The sequence below is a fragment of the Vigna angularis genome, chromosome 5 (assembly GCF_016808095.1).
Source record: "Vigna angularis cultivar LongXiaoDou No.4 chromosome 5, ASM1680809v1, whole genome shotgun sequence".
NCBI lineage: Eukaryota > Viridiplantae > Streptophyta > Magnoliopsida > Fabales > Fabaceae > Vigna > Vigna angularis.
The window spans coordinates 1,772,851-1,790,706 of NC_068974.1; the positions used below are offsets into that span (position 1 = coordinate 1,772,851).

The 17,856-nt window shown below is 32.6% G+C and overlaps 1 protein-coding gene and 1 non-coding gene across 2 annotated transcripts; both read left to right on the forward strand.

The window, feature by feature from the left end:
• The first annotated feature begins 693 nt into the window (after positions 1-693).
• Positions 694-766, forward strand: TRNAR-ACG (transfer RNA arginine (anticodon ACG)). The gene has a single exon. It is a non-coding gene; the product is annotated as a tRNA-Arg (tRNA).
• A 6,625-nt stretch (positions 767-7,391) lies between these two features.
• Positions 7,392-16,284, forward strand: LOC108340475 (protein LNK2). The gene is made up of 8 exons (XM_017577886.2): positions 7,392-7,745; positions 10,492-10,804; positions 11,003-11,114; positions 11,870-12,176; positions 13,088-13,807; positions 13,905-14,062; positions 15,479-15,854; positions 15,956-16,284. Exons 1-7 carry the CDS (start codon positions 7,722-7,724, stop codon positions 15,825-15,827), a joined length of 1,983 nt encoding a protein of 660 aa, XP_017433375.1. The 5' UTR covers positions 7,392-7,721; the 3' UTR covers positions 15,828-15,854; positions 15,956-16,284.
• The last annotated feature ends 1,572 nt before the right edge of the window (positions 16,285-17,856 follow it).

Here is a 17,856-nt window from a genome sequence, read left to right on the forward strand (position 1 = left end):
GACAGACACTTTAATTATTATTGATACATAAGACTCAAAAATAATATTATAAAAAGAGTGTTTTTTTTTAATTATTATTTATATTATCTTTTAATTTAATAAGTAATTTGTTTATTAAATTTTTTAATTAGTAATTTTTTTAATTCTTTTAATAAATAATTTTTTTAATTCAAATAATTATTTTTCAATTTTATCTTTCAACAGTGTAATTTTTTTTATTTTGTTTTTACATTTTTTCTCCATTTCTAAATTTACAGGTTTATTTTTTAATTGAATTTTTGAATCACAAAACGAGAAAAAGCTTTTAATTTTTCTACATTTTCAGTATCCTTACGCACAAGAAGGTTAAATGGTAATTATGTTTAAGCTTATATGTTCTGCTTTTCCTTGATTATATTCATGTCTCTAAATTGAGTTGAATATATATATGATCAACCAATTATATCCTATTGATTGGAATATAAATATATAGAAATCATTTTGGTAATCAATCTTGCACAGTGAATTTATATAACTGACCTTATTATAATTTAAAATTTTGGTAGAATAAAACTAATTAATTCCTTCCATCGGTAAAAGAAAATTAATTAAGTCCCTGCAACTATATCTGACCACGTTTTATTTGTCTAGTTAATAAACTTTAGATTGAATATTATAATATATAAATTTATTTAGTTCGTAGAAGAATACAAAGACTCCATGGCCCAATGGATAAGGCGCTGGTCTACGGAACCAGAGATTCTGGGTTCGATCCCCAGTGGAGTCGTTTTGAATTTTTATTTTCTGCTTTTTAATAATTAACTGTTATTTTAGGTTATTTATTATTGGAAATAAAATAATGACTAACATTGTTGGAATGAAATAGTGGTGCAAGAATCTTCTTTTAAATTTTCAAAACTTATTATTTTATCATGTACATACTCACTTATATAGAAATTTCTCAATTTTGGTTTTACAACTACAACACGTTCTCACTAACACAAAAAATAATACAAACATACACCATTCAAAAATATAATCTCACAATTCTTGAGTTAATTAAAAACTTCAAATATCAGATATGTACATTAATATTAATGTTTCAATTCTAATAGATAAGTGTAGTTAGTTTGTTTTAATTAGTGGTAATTTGGTGTTTAATAAAACTAAAAATTAGAATCTCAAACCTCCCATATTACACATAATTATTTCAACGAGCCTTCACACAAATCTATAAATCAAAATATCACCACTAGCTTAATGGAATAATTTAAAAATATCTTATTCTTCAATTGATTCACGTAGATGAAGTAAAAATGGTAAATCCTACAAAATGATATTCTAGAAGTGATGATAATTTAAAAATAGGGACACTTAGTTATTTTAATATTAAATAATTTAGTTATAAATAATTTTATTATATACGAGTTTTATTATTTTAAAAAACGTACTATCTTTCTAAAATCAACTTTTCTAGATTTCTCTACCTTCTCTTTGAGAGTTTTGACTCCTGAGTCATCTTTTTATGATCAGAAGGTGTCTAATCGATCATGGTGACGAGATCTACATTTTTAGCCGATCAATTTTTGTCATAAAGCAAGTAAGTTTCTACCCTTATTTTGGTTAGAATCCTCCTTTGCATGTGACTTTTATGTTTTCCCTTTTATTCTTAGTTCATCTAGAGTTCTAAGGACTCTATCCGGTTTCAATTTGGTGTTTTGTAGGTTCGTCTAGATATTCCTTGCGTTTCAAGTAATCGACGGAACGTTCTTTGAGTTGTGGCAGTTTCTTGTGAGGTAAGGAAAACTAGATCTTTCTTAGATTTATGTTTGGTTATATTAAAATAGAATCTATAGGAATAATATGATGTATTGGATGAAATTGTGATAGTAGTAAAATATTTGTTAGGTGTAAATAACAATATTTGGTATTATGAAGAGTTTTTGATTGTAATATTGTGAAATTGATGTTTTATGTTATTATGAATATGTGTGATGAAGTTGTGTTGTTTGAAACTGAATTCAAAATGATTGTAATGAGAAATGGTGAAATTCTTTGGTTTTAGGCCTAAAATAAAGGTTTGTATTTGTGAGTTTGAGAATATGAGGCTGATGTGAGGAAGTTATTGTCTAGGTGCTGTCATGAGGTAAATTAAGATTTGTCAAGAGGGCTAGATGGTTGAAAAACTATTATGTAGCAAAGGGAGAGTTTATATTTGAAGTTTTTAAGTATTTTTGGTGTAAAAAAGGGTTTTGAGTAGTGAGATTTTGAAGTAGTAAGTATAAACTGTTTTAGAAAGGTTAGAGGTCTGTCATTATACCTATTTGGACTTATCTAACAACTAAAATCAATAAAATTTGTCATGGAAGTGATATTGGCTTCATAAGTTAAGTTTTTAGTCTATTTTGGAGGTTTTAGGTGTTGGGAATTGAAAGTAGGAGAGTTATGATGAAATTGAAGTATTTGAGTATGTTATCTAGTGTATTAAGACTTGTTCATGTTGCTAGAATGCTAATATTGAGTGTTGCAAGAGATAAAATTGAGTTTAAGCACTTTTGAGTTGGTTTGGTACATCTAATTCCTATCCAAATGAGCAATGTAATACTATACTTTCATTTATAAACATGTTTTCGTATCAATATTAGTGTTACATATTCTAAATTGATTATTTGGATATGTCTAAGATGTACCAAAACCAGAAAAATCAGGTTGTTGTAAAAAACTGATAAGAATAATCGATTGTTCCAATCAGAGGGTCATATTTTCTGCAAAGCTTTCGACAATAATCGATTATCACATATGATAATTGATTATTGTCATACGAAAATAATCCAAGGCAGTTTTAGGTGATTTTCAGGGTTTCGACACTAGTACAAAAACTGCGTATAACGTCACACATTCAACGTCCAACCACCCAATATCCAACGTTAAAAATGACCGGTGACATTTTCGTAAATAAATTCAATCGCTCCATGTCAATTACTAAAACAGTTCGCCGTCTAAAAATGTATTAAGGTCCAACAAGGCCCAGATTGACGTAAAACAATGACCTTAGAATCACATAACGTCAACTTAAGAAACATTTGATGTTCAATTCAAAATATAAAAATACTGAAATAGTGGTTTGCTTCTAGTCAGTATTACTCCATCCACAATTGACGTCAACCATGACAAATATTGGACGTTTTATAAGCCAGAAAAAGTGAATCCCTTTTTTATTCTTTATTTAATTTCTCTTATAAACCAAACAGAACGTTGCCAACTTTATGGGCTCGACATTTAAACCAATATAGAATGTCGAACTATGCACTGATTGACGTTAAACTTACGTCCAACCTCCTCTTGTACGACGTCAAATCTTCATCTAAATATAAATATTTATTCAAATCTTAGACGTCCTTTCTTTGCTACTCGACGTGTATATCAACAAAACACGATGTCGATCGATTTACTTGGACGTCAAAGTTACGTCAGCTTTAAGTCAATCCCCCTCCAATTGACGCCAAATTTTACTTTAAATATAAATATTTATTCAAATATTATCAAGCACTTTAATATTCGACGTGTCTATAAACAACAAGTAACGTCGCCCTACATAAATCGACGTTAATGTTACGTCATACATCTTTGTCCTTGACGTCAACTTTACGTCTCCTCCCCATACAATTGACGCTAAATCTTCCCTTAAATGTAACTAGTTATTCAGATATTAGACGTCAAACTTTGTAGAGTAGACATGGATATAAAAGCGTAACGTCGAACGGTGGGTGTTCGATGTCAAAATTACGTCTCACGATATGACGTCGAACACAAATACGTCGTTAAAAGTAAAAAAATATTCGACGTTGTATGCTGTTTTTGCACCAGTGCGAGTATTAGTTTTAGACGTTCTTTAGGTCGTTATAAGGGTTTTGGAACCTTTCGAAGCTGTTGGTGAGAGTTTCAAAGTTGTTTTCCTTTCCTAAATATGATTTTAAAGGGGTTTTATGTTGTTTAGTAGTTCTTCTTGGACTGTTCTTGTGTATTAATGTATATGGAATGGTTTCATGTGATTTTTGATGACTTGTTGGGTTGTTTATGATCCTTTGAAGTATAATCAATGTTGTATATGTTTGTATGTAATGTAAAAGTGAAATGTTATATGTATATGGTTTCATATGGATTCAAATGGTTTCATGGTTGGTAAAATGGGTTCCACCGAAGGACTCCTTCGGTATGGTTTCAAGTATCTTTAGAATGAATGCATGGAGCTCAATATTGGGGGTTATCCTAACACTCTAATGATATTTCATTCTCAAGTAGAAGATTGACTCAGTTGGTGAAAGTAACATGAGGTCTTAGTTTTGGGTGCTTCTAATATGATGCAAGGTGTGAAACAAACTAACCTTGTGAGTGTGGTAGGGTGAAACCCATTGGCAATGGTTTTGTAAAGCAGTAGAAGTCATCACAAGTGCAACACCCGCTCTTGCTCGACATTCATTCTAAATCCAGATAGTTAGTCTAGGTCCTTACATGTTAAGATGTTTGGGTTGATGTATGTTATATGTGATTCATGGTTGCTATGTTCTAAATGTTATACGATTTGTTTTGTATCACTAGTTTATCTTTGCTTTTGTGTTGTTTGTTGTGTGTTGTTTTTCTCTTTTGCGATGATCACCTAAATGAAGTGAGCTTAGGGAAATGGTCTTTTCAGTTATTCCAGCAAGAGGGCAAAACATATGAGTTGGTAGATGAATTTACAAAGGTCGATCTATTATCTTTTTGTAAGTTAGTTTTTATCTAAGCGATTCTTTTATCATATATGTAAGGTAATATTTTAATTGTTTTATACTATTAAAATGTGATGTTACAAAAACTCTTATGAAAATAAAGAAGAAGGAAGTTCAACTTTAAGAAGTTAGTCAAATAAAGTTCTAATTCTTTCATCTTAATCTATATATATACAATTATTTTATAAAATGTAGATCTAATAATAAAAAATAATAAATAATTTGTCCATAATTTTAAACATAATATAAAAAGTTTAGAATTTTATAATAAAATACGAATGTAAAATTTTAAAATTTATTAATTTCACATATTTTTTTTCTTCATTTAATTTGAACTCAATTTTCTTAAATCTAATTACCGGTTCTCACAAAAAAAAAAAATACACTAGAAAAATAATACTTCCTTTAGTTACAAAATAAAAATATAAAAGTAGGAAAGATATACATAAAAATAAATGAAAAATACAAGTAAAAATATATTCACGAGATCCGTAGTATTTTTACTTTACTTCAATCTCTTTTATAGTCACAATATTTTTTTTTCGAATAATTATTTTATTTTTCAAATACTTGATTTTATTTAAATGTAAACCAAATCAGTTTTCTACAAGAAGTTTATATAAAATTTGAAAAGATAATTATAAAACTTGAAAATGATTTTTAAATATATTTTCATTATATTAAGCCATACATCCCAATCAAATTCTTTTATGAGCATTTTGTTTTATAAAAATAACTATTTTGATACTTATAAAGGGAAAATAATAAGTGAATGTTATTAATTTTATGATGGTAAAAAGCATAAAGTCTGACAAGTCAGTGTGAAAGTTTGGACAAAAAAGATGGTTAGGATAACATTTTGAATCTAGTAGTTTGGTTTAAGCCAACTCATTAACTACCGGTTTAGTATAATTAAAAACCTAAATAGAATATGTAACACTTCATGTTAGATAGATTATATCTTTTATTTTTATCTTTTAGTTAGTTTGTTATTATTTCTTATTTGTATTTTGGACTTAGTCCATATTTCTTCTATTATAAATAGAGAACCCTATGTGTATTTAATACAAGGGAGATTAATCCTATATATAATTTTTACTATATTCAACATGGTATCAGAGCTTAAGGTTCTTTTTTGAGAAAAAAATTTTTATCCGCTGCCGACGGTGGCGCCATCTACTGCCGGCGGCGGTGCCATCGTCTACTACTCCGGAGTTCTAGTTTCGACTGATGATCACATTGTTTTCATTGTCTCGGCCAGGCGACTACCATGCCTTTAACGATGCCTTCATCGGAGTTCCTTTTAAAGTTATGAATTTGCTTCCTTTTTCGTCATGCATTGTGGCATGTTTGGTAATTATTTAGAGCATCAAGGTTGCTCTTTTTCCTTTTTCAGGTGTCTTGATTAGAGAATTTTGGATTTTTTTTATGGTTTCTCTCTCTTATTCATCCATGGCTTCTTCTGCTGGTGTCTCTTTTGACCTCATTTTTTTGTCACCATTGTGTTTGACTCGTCTATATATGCTTTTTTTCTCATGGAAAAGATGGTTCTTGTTAGTTTATTTATAGCCATGGTTGCTCTTCAACAATTACGTCTTTATTCACTGGTGGCATTAAGACTCCCCCTAAGCAACAATTATGGGAGATTGCTCCATGTAAATCTTTTCTTGCAAATCATTAGCAATTTGGTGTCTCGAGTGTAAAAGTAGATATTTTCACTAAGTCTTTATGGATTATATTAGTAACAAGCTTTTGTACATACGATTTGTATGCAGGGGAGTGTTACTTTTATCTTTATCTTTTAGTTAGTTTGTTATTATTTCTTATTGTATTTTGGGCTTAGCCCATATTTCTTCTATTATAAATAGAGAACCCTATGTGTTAATCCCATATATAATTTTCACTATATTCAACACTTCACTTTCCTCCTCCATTATTCTTTTCTCATTTCATTTTTAGAATACTCGTTATCCACTCCTTTCATATTTGGAACCCTAATTCTTCTCTCATCTTCACCTTAATATCAACTCATTTTATATTGATTGATTAGCACAACTTAACCCATTTTATATTAATGGATCAAAGTTACATTGAGTTTAAATAAGTCGGATTCATTTATTTTTGACATCCTGATTAGCTTGGTAACAAAATAAAAAGATTTACAAAATCAGTGTAATTCATTTTACTATTTTGTATATGATTTCATTAATATATTTTTCTTTTACATTTTATGAAATAAATTAAATTACATAATTATTATTTTTATTAATTCATTAGATGTAAAATGATTTTATTTTATTTTCTACTTTTTATTATATTTATATTTTTCTTCTTTTTTTTAACTCAACCAAAAAAAATCTTCTTTTTTCAAAGGTGCAAAATAAAAAACCTAATCCCATATGGAGTTTGGTTATTTTGTTTTGACCATAGAATCAGACCAAGAGCTAGTTGATAAACACGAGCCTGTGGGCCCGACGAAGGCAACCTGTGATGCTACCTAAGCCACTACATAGGCCTTTCACTGGGCCCACTGGCCCAACTGGGTCCCACATCCGAACGGAAACACAAAAGTAAACAACCAATGAGGATTCGGCATTTGATAGACTCGCTCAGAGCCACTACTTTAGATACGCACGCTCACACGTGTCGACTCGAGCCTCACCTCACGCGCGCTCTCTCTTACTCGCTCCGTCGCCGTTTCTCGCAACACACTTTCTCTGAAGTCTTGAAACTGTTCTCTCTAATTTCTCTCTTTCAACCTATCTTTGCGCCGCGCGTCATGTGAAGCACGATCGAATCGTCCGCAACGACGTCGTTTCGTTTCATGGTCGCGTCCTTCTTGTTGTTCTGCTGCTTCTCTCTCTGTGAAAGTCTTCTGAGTTTGTTTTTTCTCGGCTATGAGTAGAGTAATTCATTCTGTGGCGTTCGATTACGTGTTTCGCTTGTACAATTTCTGTGTCTCGCATGTAAGAAATGTTTGATTGGAACGACGAAGAGGTTCAAATTCTTTTCCTCAACTTTTTGTTATCATTACTATTATTAGATCCTATTAAATGTTTGTTTTTAATAATTTTTTACTAAACGGGCTTAGGTTATTGTTGTGTACAACCTTTTTTATTTTTTATTTTTTAAAATAAATTGAGGTGTATTTTGGTGGTTTGAGATTTGAGTCTGGAATGATAATAAGAAATTGGGATTAAGGTGAGGATGTTGTATTTTGTTGTTGCCTTTTCTTTACCCTTTTGGGGTGAAATGCTTGCAATAAAGTAATATTTCTTGGAAATTGAATATTGTTGGAACTTTGACCAACGGTTGGTGTAATTGGTTGTGTTTTTGTGTTCGACGTTCAAATGTGAGCAAGAAGGAAGGAGGAAAGACTTTGTTGCCTTCTTGATTTGTTTAATCCCATTTTAGAAGTGTAAACTTCTTAAATATGGATTTGGTTACTAGGTTTTGAAAGGCTATGTCAGATGTTGAGAAACGTGTTAGTGCTTCGTTTGTCCTTGCTTTGATTTGAGGCTTGATATCAAAGTATTTCAATACGGAATTTAGGAGAAGTGGATTGTGATAGTTTATGCCATGTGGTGGAAATCGGTTGATGGTCTGAAATTTGGTGAAGGGATGAGGAGTGGACTGTGGACTCGATCCAGTAAGCAGTGTTTTGGAAAAAATTGAGTGGACTGCAGAGGGAACTTGTGGCTGCATTCTGGTTGAATTCTGAGAGATCTTATCATAATTGTTCTGGACCTTAATGGTACTGTTTGGTTCAAAGGAGGGGAAGGATGTTAATGGAGACGAGGGAAGAGAAGAAGGGAGGGGAGGGATTTTGATTAGACACTTTTGTTTGGTTAAATGTAGAGGAGGGGACTGGAAATACCTTTGTTCTTGTTTGGTTCACCAAGGGAGGGGAGGGGAGGGTTGCTAAAGAATAATTTTCTTTTTGAAATTTTAAATTTCAAAACATAAGTGGGGATAGTTTAGTCAGCACAGAAATGCTTTAAATTTCCCCCTCCCTTCTTAGTACCCCTGATATTGGAAGGAATCAAAGATTAGATAGTAGGAATTCTGCTCCCTCCATTATCTTCTCTCCCCTCCTAAAATCGAACCAAGGAACAAATCATTATCAAAATCCCTCCCCTCCGATTCTTTTCCCCAACAGAACTGCCAGACACCTTGAAATGAAGTTTGAGCTTAAGGAGGAGTAATGGAGGTGGAAGGTTGTCATGATTTGTAATTTGTACTACCTTTCTCCTAGAAAGGTAGGAAAAATTAACCTATATTTGGTATAGCTGGTGGCTGCACTTGGATTCATGGTTTTTTGTGGTTTGACACAACAAGGAGGCTTGGGAAGGAGTGGATTCAATAATAATATTGTTTCAAGGGAGATGTGAAGATGATATGGTTTCTTCCTATGATATATTGTTGGTTCCTATTCACAAATTATGAGAGGGGAAACTGAAAAAGTTAGATATGATAATTCTCTCACGTACACATTGTTAGAATCTCTTTGGTTGCACTGATGATTGCAATCTTGCATTCAGTGTTGCTTGAGTTTTCCCATATTGTCTAGACATTAAATTCCAGATGACTGCATTTAAATATTTGCTTCATTTGTTTATTGTACTGCACAGGGAAATAAAAGGAATTGACGACAAACATGTATTAGGGTAAAAAAGTAGCAAGAACTTATATTTTTAAGTTATAGTTCCTGGTGTGATTTCTGTGTTCATTTTACTTTCCAAGTTGTGTTTATGAAGCATTACTTTTAAAGATCACGAGTACCGTAGTCCAATTGTGTCTGCATATATTCTCTATAAATTTTACTTTGATAAGGCAGAAATTATACTTTATAATGGGCAAATAAATGTTTGATGCATGGTGGCATAATTCTAATTATTTACATTGTAATTGTTGCCTCGAGAGAAGGAAGATAATTTCTGGGTGCTACGATGGAAAGAAGTATTGAAGATAGAAAATTATGGTAATTAAATGAAATGAATGGAGGACAACGCAGGTCTAAAGCAGACGTTTGTTTTTAATCAAGGTGTAACAGAATAGAAAAAAAATGTTTTTCTTCAAAACTGTTATAGGATTAAGTTGTTACTTATAATGGGTTGAAGTGTGTAAGCAATTGAATAAAAATAGACAAAAAATAAGTAAATAAAAACAGAAAAAGGACAATAAAAGATAGAGTAGGGGTGAAAGGAAAACCGGAAAAAGATGGCAGCAAAAACTGAAACAAAAAAATAGAGGTAATAACAAGAAATATATAGAAGAGATAAAGAAGAGATTGTGAAGACAACAGAAGGGCAAATGAAGAAGATTTGAGAAAAAAACAGAATAGATAAAAACACTAAAGAAGAGGGTTTCCCAGAGTTAAAATCACTGTTGGGTGGTGCGCGTGAGAAAATGAGTGGTAATTGTCCCAACAGAGATAGTGGGAGAAGAAAACACAGAAGATTGGATGAAGGTTTTGAAACCCTATTGAAAATTCTTTGAAAAGAAATTTAAAGGATAAAAAGAGGGTCCATGTCAATCATGGCGTCCATAAACTGCATGGTGCAATAGCAATAACATCCGCAAAATGTGAAATTACTGAAAGCGCTCTTGTAGTGTTTCCAAAGTATTTACTTTCTTTTTTCCATGAAGTTCTCAGCTTCCAGCATCTGAAGTATTTTATTTTTCTTGTTGAGTTTTGCCTCATTGATATTTATTGTATTTTTTTAAAATGAATTGTTTTCAGCTTGCTAACATAGTATGGGGTGAGGCTGGCGAGAGTGATGATCATATTGTGCCTTATGAAGAGGCAAGCGAAGATCTTCATTCTGAGAAAAAATGGAATCAGGAAGCTTCTCCCAGTAAACTGATTGAGCAGAAGAGGACCGAGACTAAAACTGACTTTTATCAAGAAAAGTTGGGAAGCAGTTCCAAATTTGATAATGTTGAGGGTCAATCTGCGTCAGAATCTGGCACAAACTCATGGCCTGACTTGTCTTTATCCAGTGCAGCTAAAACTGATCAGGGTTCCTGGGGTGCTGAAGTATCGAAAAATTTAGGTGAAATTAGCAAATTTATTTCAGCAAAGAGGTGGTAAAATTACTTATTATTGGAATTACGAGTAGACTAGATAGCATGTCCATCAGTAGTGTATTTGTTTGTGTGCAGTTGTATCTCTTCATGTTCCACCATCATTACATGAAAAACAGTAAAGTATGTTGTTATAGTTCATCATTTCTAATTATATGTATTTATAGGTGTGACAGAAGAGACTACGCAGTTAGAAAAGGACGTAGAAAAGCAAGGTGAATTTGCCAACATAGCGTGGGATAACATTGGAAGCTTTGATGATCTAGATCGAATTTTCAGGTAAAGTATATTATCTGTACTATTATTATGTGGTACATATATTTTGAGGTAATTGTTAATATGATTTTAGTTAGATTTTTTTCTGAATTTGATCAGTAATTATACTGGATAAAATTTCACATTACTCTCTCTTACTCTCTTTTTGAAGACTTGTTTTGCAAATTACGTTACACAACGACTTTCTCATGGATCACTCCGAATATAAGTGTCCTTAAACTTGTTTCTGTCAAATTTAGATGAAGCCATTGTATGCATAATTGTAACAGCTATAATTGTTAATAGGTAATATCCAAAATGAAAGGAGGAATTCTAGCAATAGTACATTGGGAGTAAGGGGCACTAAATGGGCACTGGAACCCACATATTAGTAAGTCCTAGATGAAATTTATCCACGGATAAAGAGTGTTAGAATTTATTAGAGAGCCTGTGTTATTAACATTTCTAAAATTCACAAAGTGATGATATTATGATGTCAAATTTATGAAAATCTCCTGTTCTTCACTTATTAAATTTACAACTTAGACCTTATGCTGTCAACTTTTAACGTTGTCCATAGGTATTCTACAATTCCTGGGAATAATTATATTGTACTCATGATGAATAACATTAACGTAAGTGCTAAGATTCCACTTTAGCGCTACATATTATTGAACTTCATCACATCTGTTTATGCGTCTCTTTACAGTTTTTTGAGCTTTTGTTGTTTGCAATAGTATACGTCTGACTGAATATTATCGCAAGTGATGATTTTGCAGCAATGATGACCCTATATTTGGCCATGTAAGTCTTGAGAATTCAGCTGAGTTGTGGTCTTCCAAAGACACTAGTAACTGTTCAGTACCCATACATTTGGAAGCACCGCACCAAGCAAATGCTTTAAGGAACAGCTCCGAGCCTTTGGAAATTAAAACAGAATATGTTCAACAGAATGGTCGATCATTTTCCCCTTCATTTAAGAGGATTGGCGATGCTTCATCTCATGACATTCAAAATGCTCCCGGAAAGACATTCAATGTAGGATATTCTAGAGATAGAATTACTCCTGCTGAAAAGGAGCAACAGGTATGTCAAGTCATATTGGAGAATGACTAGTGATGTAAAACGGAAACAAAGAGCCAAAAGAAATCTTAATAATGAAAAATATATTTTGACATCAATATTAAGTTGATGTTCGTAAGATAAATAACACGTCTTTTATGGGACAGACAGAGACCCTAAATCTTTAAATTTCAGGACGTGAGGCAACCCAAACTTAAGCCTCGAGTAATCCTTGTCCTAATCCTAATTTAAGAGAAAGCTATAATTACTTATCTCAAGCAAGACCCAAACTTTTAACCCAAATTCTAAATGTTTTTAATAATCCTTAAATCCCAAATTACACACGTTGGACAAAAGAAATATTGCCTCTAGCTTATCTAGACAGATTAGCCATTAGTAACCTTTCCTTCATCAACTATACAGCTTCTCAGGCAATGCAACATCCTTTTGCTAAATTTAATTATCCAAACAAGGAATTTCATAAATGTATTTGTTTTAGTGATAACTTGAACTGTACTACCTCCAATTTTTAGTTTCAAGCTCTCAGCCAAAACATTTTAGAGGTGTGTATGGGCAGCATAAGGATTTATTATCTAATCTATTTTGTGCTCTATGAGATCAGAGATTTATGTGTACGATGTTAATTTTTCTTCATTGCCAAATTACTTGCAAATTTGGCATAAATTCTTTGACATTTTTTTGGAACAAATTATTTTTATATGGAGGATGTGTTTCCTGGTTTGAATTTATTTATTTTCTGTGCTCTTTTTATAGAACTACACTGCTGTTTTGTCTTTCTGTCTATGTCAATGTATATCAAAATTTTGAAAGGTTTGTTACCCATTCTTAGCATAACTATGTGCTGCCTCTGGAAGTCGCCTTTTTCCTTATCAAAAGTCAACCAGCCGATTGATCTTTTCATTCTTGTCATTCAGGAATTTGGGCAAAAGAATAATCAGTTGAAAGGTCGGAAAAAATCACAAGGTAAAAAAGATGGAAAAGCATTGCAGGAGTTTTATGGTAGCTGGTCTCCCTCATCAACCGCATCTGGAAAATTTCAGAATCAGCTGGGGTCTTCCGTCATGCAGTCTTCCCCCGCTTCTATTCTTGGGCAACAAAACCAGCTTCAAGGACCTGAGACAATATACCTGGACATCACAAATACATATATATCACCCCCTGCATATGGGAGCCTTACAAATACATATTCTTCTATTTCAGTGCAACCACCGGCCCAGTCAAGAGGAGTTCTTATGCAACAGCCTTCCCTTACTGGGTATGAAGCATCTCTTGGTGTAATGAATCCTGTGAACAAGTCTGTGGGCTTAGGGAAGCCTCTCACTATGACTCCCCAGGAAAAAATTGAAAAATTAAGGAGGCGGCAGCAAATGCAGGCAATGCTCGCTATTCAGAAACAACAGAAAGAATTTGGCCATCAAGTTCTTAACTCTAATAAATCAATTAATAAAAGAAGTGCCATAGAAATGAATAATCAACATTTTGATGGAGCTGATCTTGAGATTGAAGATTTAAGAACTCTTCCAACTCTAGATCTACCAACTGAGCAAGATGATTGTAGTACAATATCTTCGGCAATTGATGATCATTTTGTTGAAGACACAATTCTGTACATGCTTCAGGATGTGATATCAAAGGTGAAATTGAGTTTTATAGTGGTTTAAGCTGTGTTGTATAATTTTTACCTTGTATACAAAGACATATCTACAATCCTGAGGCCAACATTTTTTACAGTTAGATGTCAAAATAAGACTCTGCATTAGAGATAGCTTGTTCCGGTTGGCACAAAGTGCATTGCTAAGGAATTGTGCCAGTGATACAAGCAGTACAAACAACAGTAGCAGAGAAGTAATTTTAGCTGTTGCCAGAGAAGAAAGCAGTAGCCAAAACAGGTTTGGAAAATACTTAGATGCATAGCTACTTTAATTTCATGATGACTAGCTTATTTACATTCATCCATCAAATACTTATTGTAAAAGCAAGATTATAAAATTGAGATTTGAATTGTGAATCAATGAGCAAATTTTTTGATACATAAATCATAATAACGTGTATTGTATCTGTAACATCAAGAAACAATGAAAAATTATTCAAATATATCATACAGATGATACATAGTGTTCATCCTAAATGTCTGTTTTTTCTGGATGATAAAGTTTTGATATAGGAATTTAGATAAGAGTATATGCATTGTAATTTTAGTGAGAAGCAAGTAAAACTATTTGGGGGATTGGAGAAGATGTAAACCATAGGTATCTAAGTTTTAGTATTTGGGATTAATATTACAAAAGGATGGAAAAATTAGTGAAGATGTTACACAAATGATACAAATTAAGTGGTTAAAATTGATAAAGGTATCAAGCTCAAAGAGAAGTTTTATCGTATAACTATAAGTCCAACTACTGTCTATGGTAATGTGATGAGCTTTAGAGAGACAATGTGAGAAAAAAATGGGAATAACAAAAATAAGAATGTTAAGATGGATATGGTTGGTTATTAGTGTGAAATCTGCAGTTGGGGGCCATGGTGACCTTGACCAGCGTGCATAAGAGGTGCTTAAGGTCATGCTGGGTAAGCATCTTGACCAGGTGTATAATGGTTGGAATTGCTGGTCAAAACGATGATAACATTGAACCATTGTCGACCAAACTTTGAACAGATGATATTGGGTAGAATAAAGATCACCACACTCTCAACCTTGACCAAATCGTCCACCATACCCACACTTTATCTCACGAAAGGTATTGAAGGTGTAGTATGTTCATCGCCTGTAGCTGGACTGAGTCTGAGTGAGGTAGATGGAGGCCAAATCAGTTTGTCTTGCCCTTATACTTCCAAATATGCATTTCTTGGATGACTATGAAGACCTTGGCATGGGTTTGATGGTGGAAACAGGCACACATCTTCTCCTATATTTGATGGGAATGAGATAAACCAATAACCCTAGAAAGAATCACACTTGAGAAAGACGACTGGACCAAGCAAGGAGCATTTTGTCCCGATGCTCGTGCAAGAAATGCTGGGTTGATTTGGTTCAAATTGAGAGTGAGAAACTTGGGTAGGATTTGCGTCGAAGCAAGAACTAGACTAAATAAATTGCTGCTTTTGATTGAACAGATTAGAGATGTACCGACGTCTTGAAATTAATTACATATTTATGACTTTAATTATGGTGTCTGTCCTTCCTGGTTAACCGTATTAAAGATTACCATACTGTCGCCGGTAATCAATCGGCTTTTGGTTATTGAATATCATGATTTACCTTTTGAGACTCTTAACATCTTTTCCCTGTATGAATCGTTTCGCAGATATGGCAGGACTACTGATGTTGAAACGAAGACAAATCCCATTGATCGAACTGTGGCGCATTTGCTCTTTCACAGGCCTTTGGAGTTAACTGAGAACCATTCTGATAAACTGGAGTCACCTATTTCTGCGAAGATACAATTTGAAAGTCAAAAAGCTAACCTGGAGAACTTTCCAGTGGAATGGTTGCCAAATGAGGACTTAAAAGGTAATCAACAATTTTCTACACAAGGACTTGAGCATCTGCCAGAGGAGCCATTTAAAAACAGTCATTGCATAGACACTTCAGAGAATGCTTGTGACAATGAGGTAGTTGATGCCGGAGATCAGGTGCTTGAACCCTCTCAATGAAGAAATGGATTCCCCATAAATCGGAGGGTAATTCCTTCCTTTATTATTTCCTTAGTTATTGCTATGCTTTCCTTATTTGATTATATATTCATTTACTGGTTATGCAAAAAATTCTCTGCTATTGTCAGTTGTATGGATCATAATCAAGGAAACCAAGGAAGCCTATAATCACAGAATCTTGGAGATCCGTTTCGCATTTCCACGTTATGAATAATATTTATGTTTCATCTGTCAAAACCGTGAGAATATGTATCTCAGCATATGAACTTAGCTTGGTGAGTGAGTGCTGACTTATGTTAATAATGGCTGTGACAGATTATGCAGTAGTAAGATCACTCATGAGAAAGACTAAGTCATATTTATGTACCTGGAAGTAATGCCCCTCATGCCAAAAAATCAAGTCTTGGCCAGACTGGTTTGGACCAAGCTTAAAGTTCCTGCTATTTTTCTCGTTTCATTTGCCCCACGTCATATTTAGATAGTCTTAATATCAGCTTGTGGTTGTTTATGAGGATCGTGTATGTTTCTTACAGATTGTTGAGGGTTAAACTACATCTTTACAAGCTTAAATTTTGTCCAAACTTTTATAAATGATTAACTCTGGACGAAAGATTTCAAATGCATTATATTTGAATTATTTATAATTTTTTTTATTTTTAAATATTCTGTTTGGATAGAGTCATTAAAATATATTATATTATATTTTTTTTGGATAAAGTAATTGAGTTTCTCTTCTAAGATAAACTTTCATTATAAAAATATGCATTTCACAGTTAAAATTTAAAATATTAGTTAAATTTAAATATTTAAATAATATTTAACAATTTAATTTTTTTAATATGTAAAATGTGTATTGAGAAGAAATAAAAAAGTGTGAAATTTCAATACCTTTATTATTTTTAATGAATTTTAAATTATATTATTTTTATTATTTAAAGTATTTTCTTAACATTTTTAAATTTTTTCATCTAAATAATTTATTTTATTTTTAAAAATTTAAATTACCTAAATAAATAATTTTTTTCTCATTATCTCATCCAAATAAGAGTGAGTACCGTGATTTCTGTATAACCTTGGCTTCCATACTTAAGAGGACATCATAGTAAGAGGGAAAAAGCTGAGCGATGACATGATTATCATGAATTGGCTTCTTTGACTTTATTAGATCAACACCTAATTTGCAACTTTTAACGTTTTCTAAAACCATGCGTCATAGGCCATTTATTTTCTATCCAACCATCTGAAGAAACAAAATTAATCTCCACTTAAAAACATGCTTTGGAAATGGTGTTCAAGGGCTACTTCTTTCTGCACCTATCTTTTTTCTTTATGCAACCCATAAATTATAATATTTCAATTTTACCCTTCATTAAAAATATATTAAAAAACCTAAGCTTTTCCTCCCCTTTCTTCCTCAGCGCTGTGGACTGACCTGCACCTCCCTCCATTGCTTTTCTCTGCTATTCGAGCCCCCTCCTCCATGCCAACGTTGATGCTGAAAAGAAGAAGGAATAAAACAAACAAAAGGGAGAAGGGAAATTTGGAGGAGAACCATGGTTGGAGAAGTTGTTTGGGATATATGAAAAAACTTCCATAAGAAGTATTTCAGAATGTATTTCTGGATTTTATGGAACATTTATTTTAAACTTTGTTTTGTATTCAAGAATACATGTTTCCAAAGGTATTTTCTAATTCAGAAATATCTTCTCAAACCTACAACATTTATGCTTTGTTCGGTTGCATGTATTTGTGGGAGATGATTTGTGAGAGAGTATTCATCGCAAATCATTCCTCGCATTTTCACTTGAACAGTAACATCCACCCAAACGAACACAACCTTATTCTGGAATATATTTTTTTGAAACGCGTGTTTTGAAAAGTATTTTTGGATCTAAAAAATGTCTTCTAGAACCTCCGTTCTCGAAAATTTCCTTTCTCAAAATACTTATTTTGAAAAATATTTCCGAATGTAAATATACTTTCTAAAACAAGTATTTTGGAATAATAAAAGAAATTCAGAAGAAAAAGT

Excerpts from the sequence above, each read along its gene's own strand:
- LOC108340475 (XM_017577886.2), top strand. The coding sequence starts at position 7,722 with ATGTTTGATTGGAACGACGAAGAG. Across the intron at positions 7,746-10,491 it reads TTGATTGGAACGACGAAGAG|CTTGCTAACATAGTATGGGG; the intron begins GTTCAAATTCTT and ends AATTGTTTTCAG. Across the intron at positions 11,115-11,869 it reads GATCTAGATCGAATTTTCAG|CAATGATGACCCTATATTTG; the intron begins GTAAAGTATATT and ends ATGATTTTGCAG.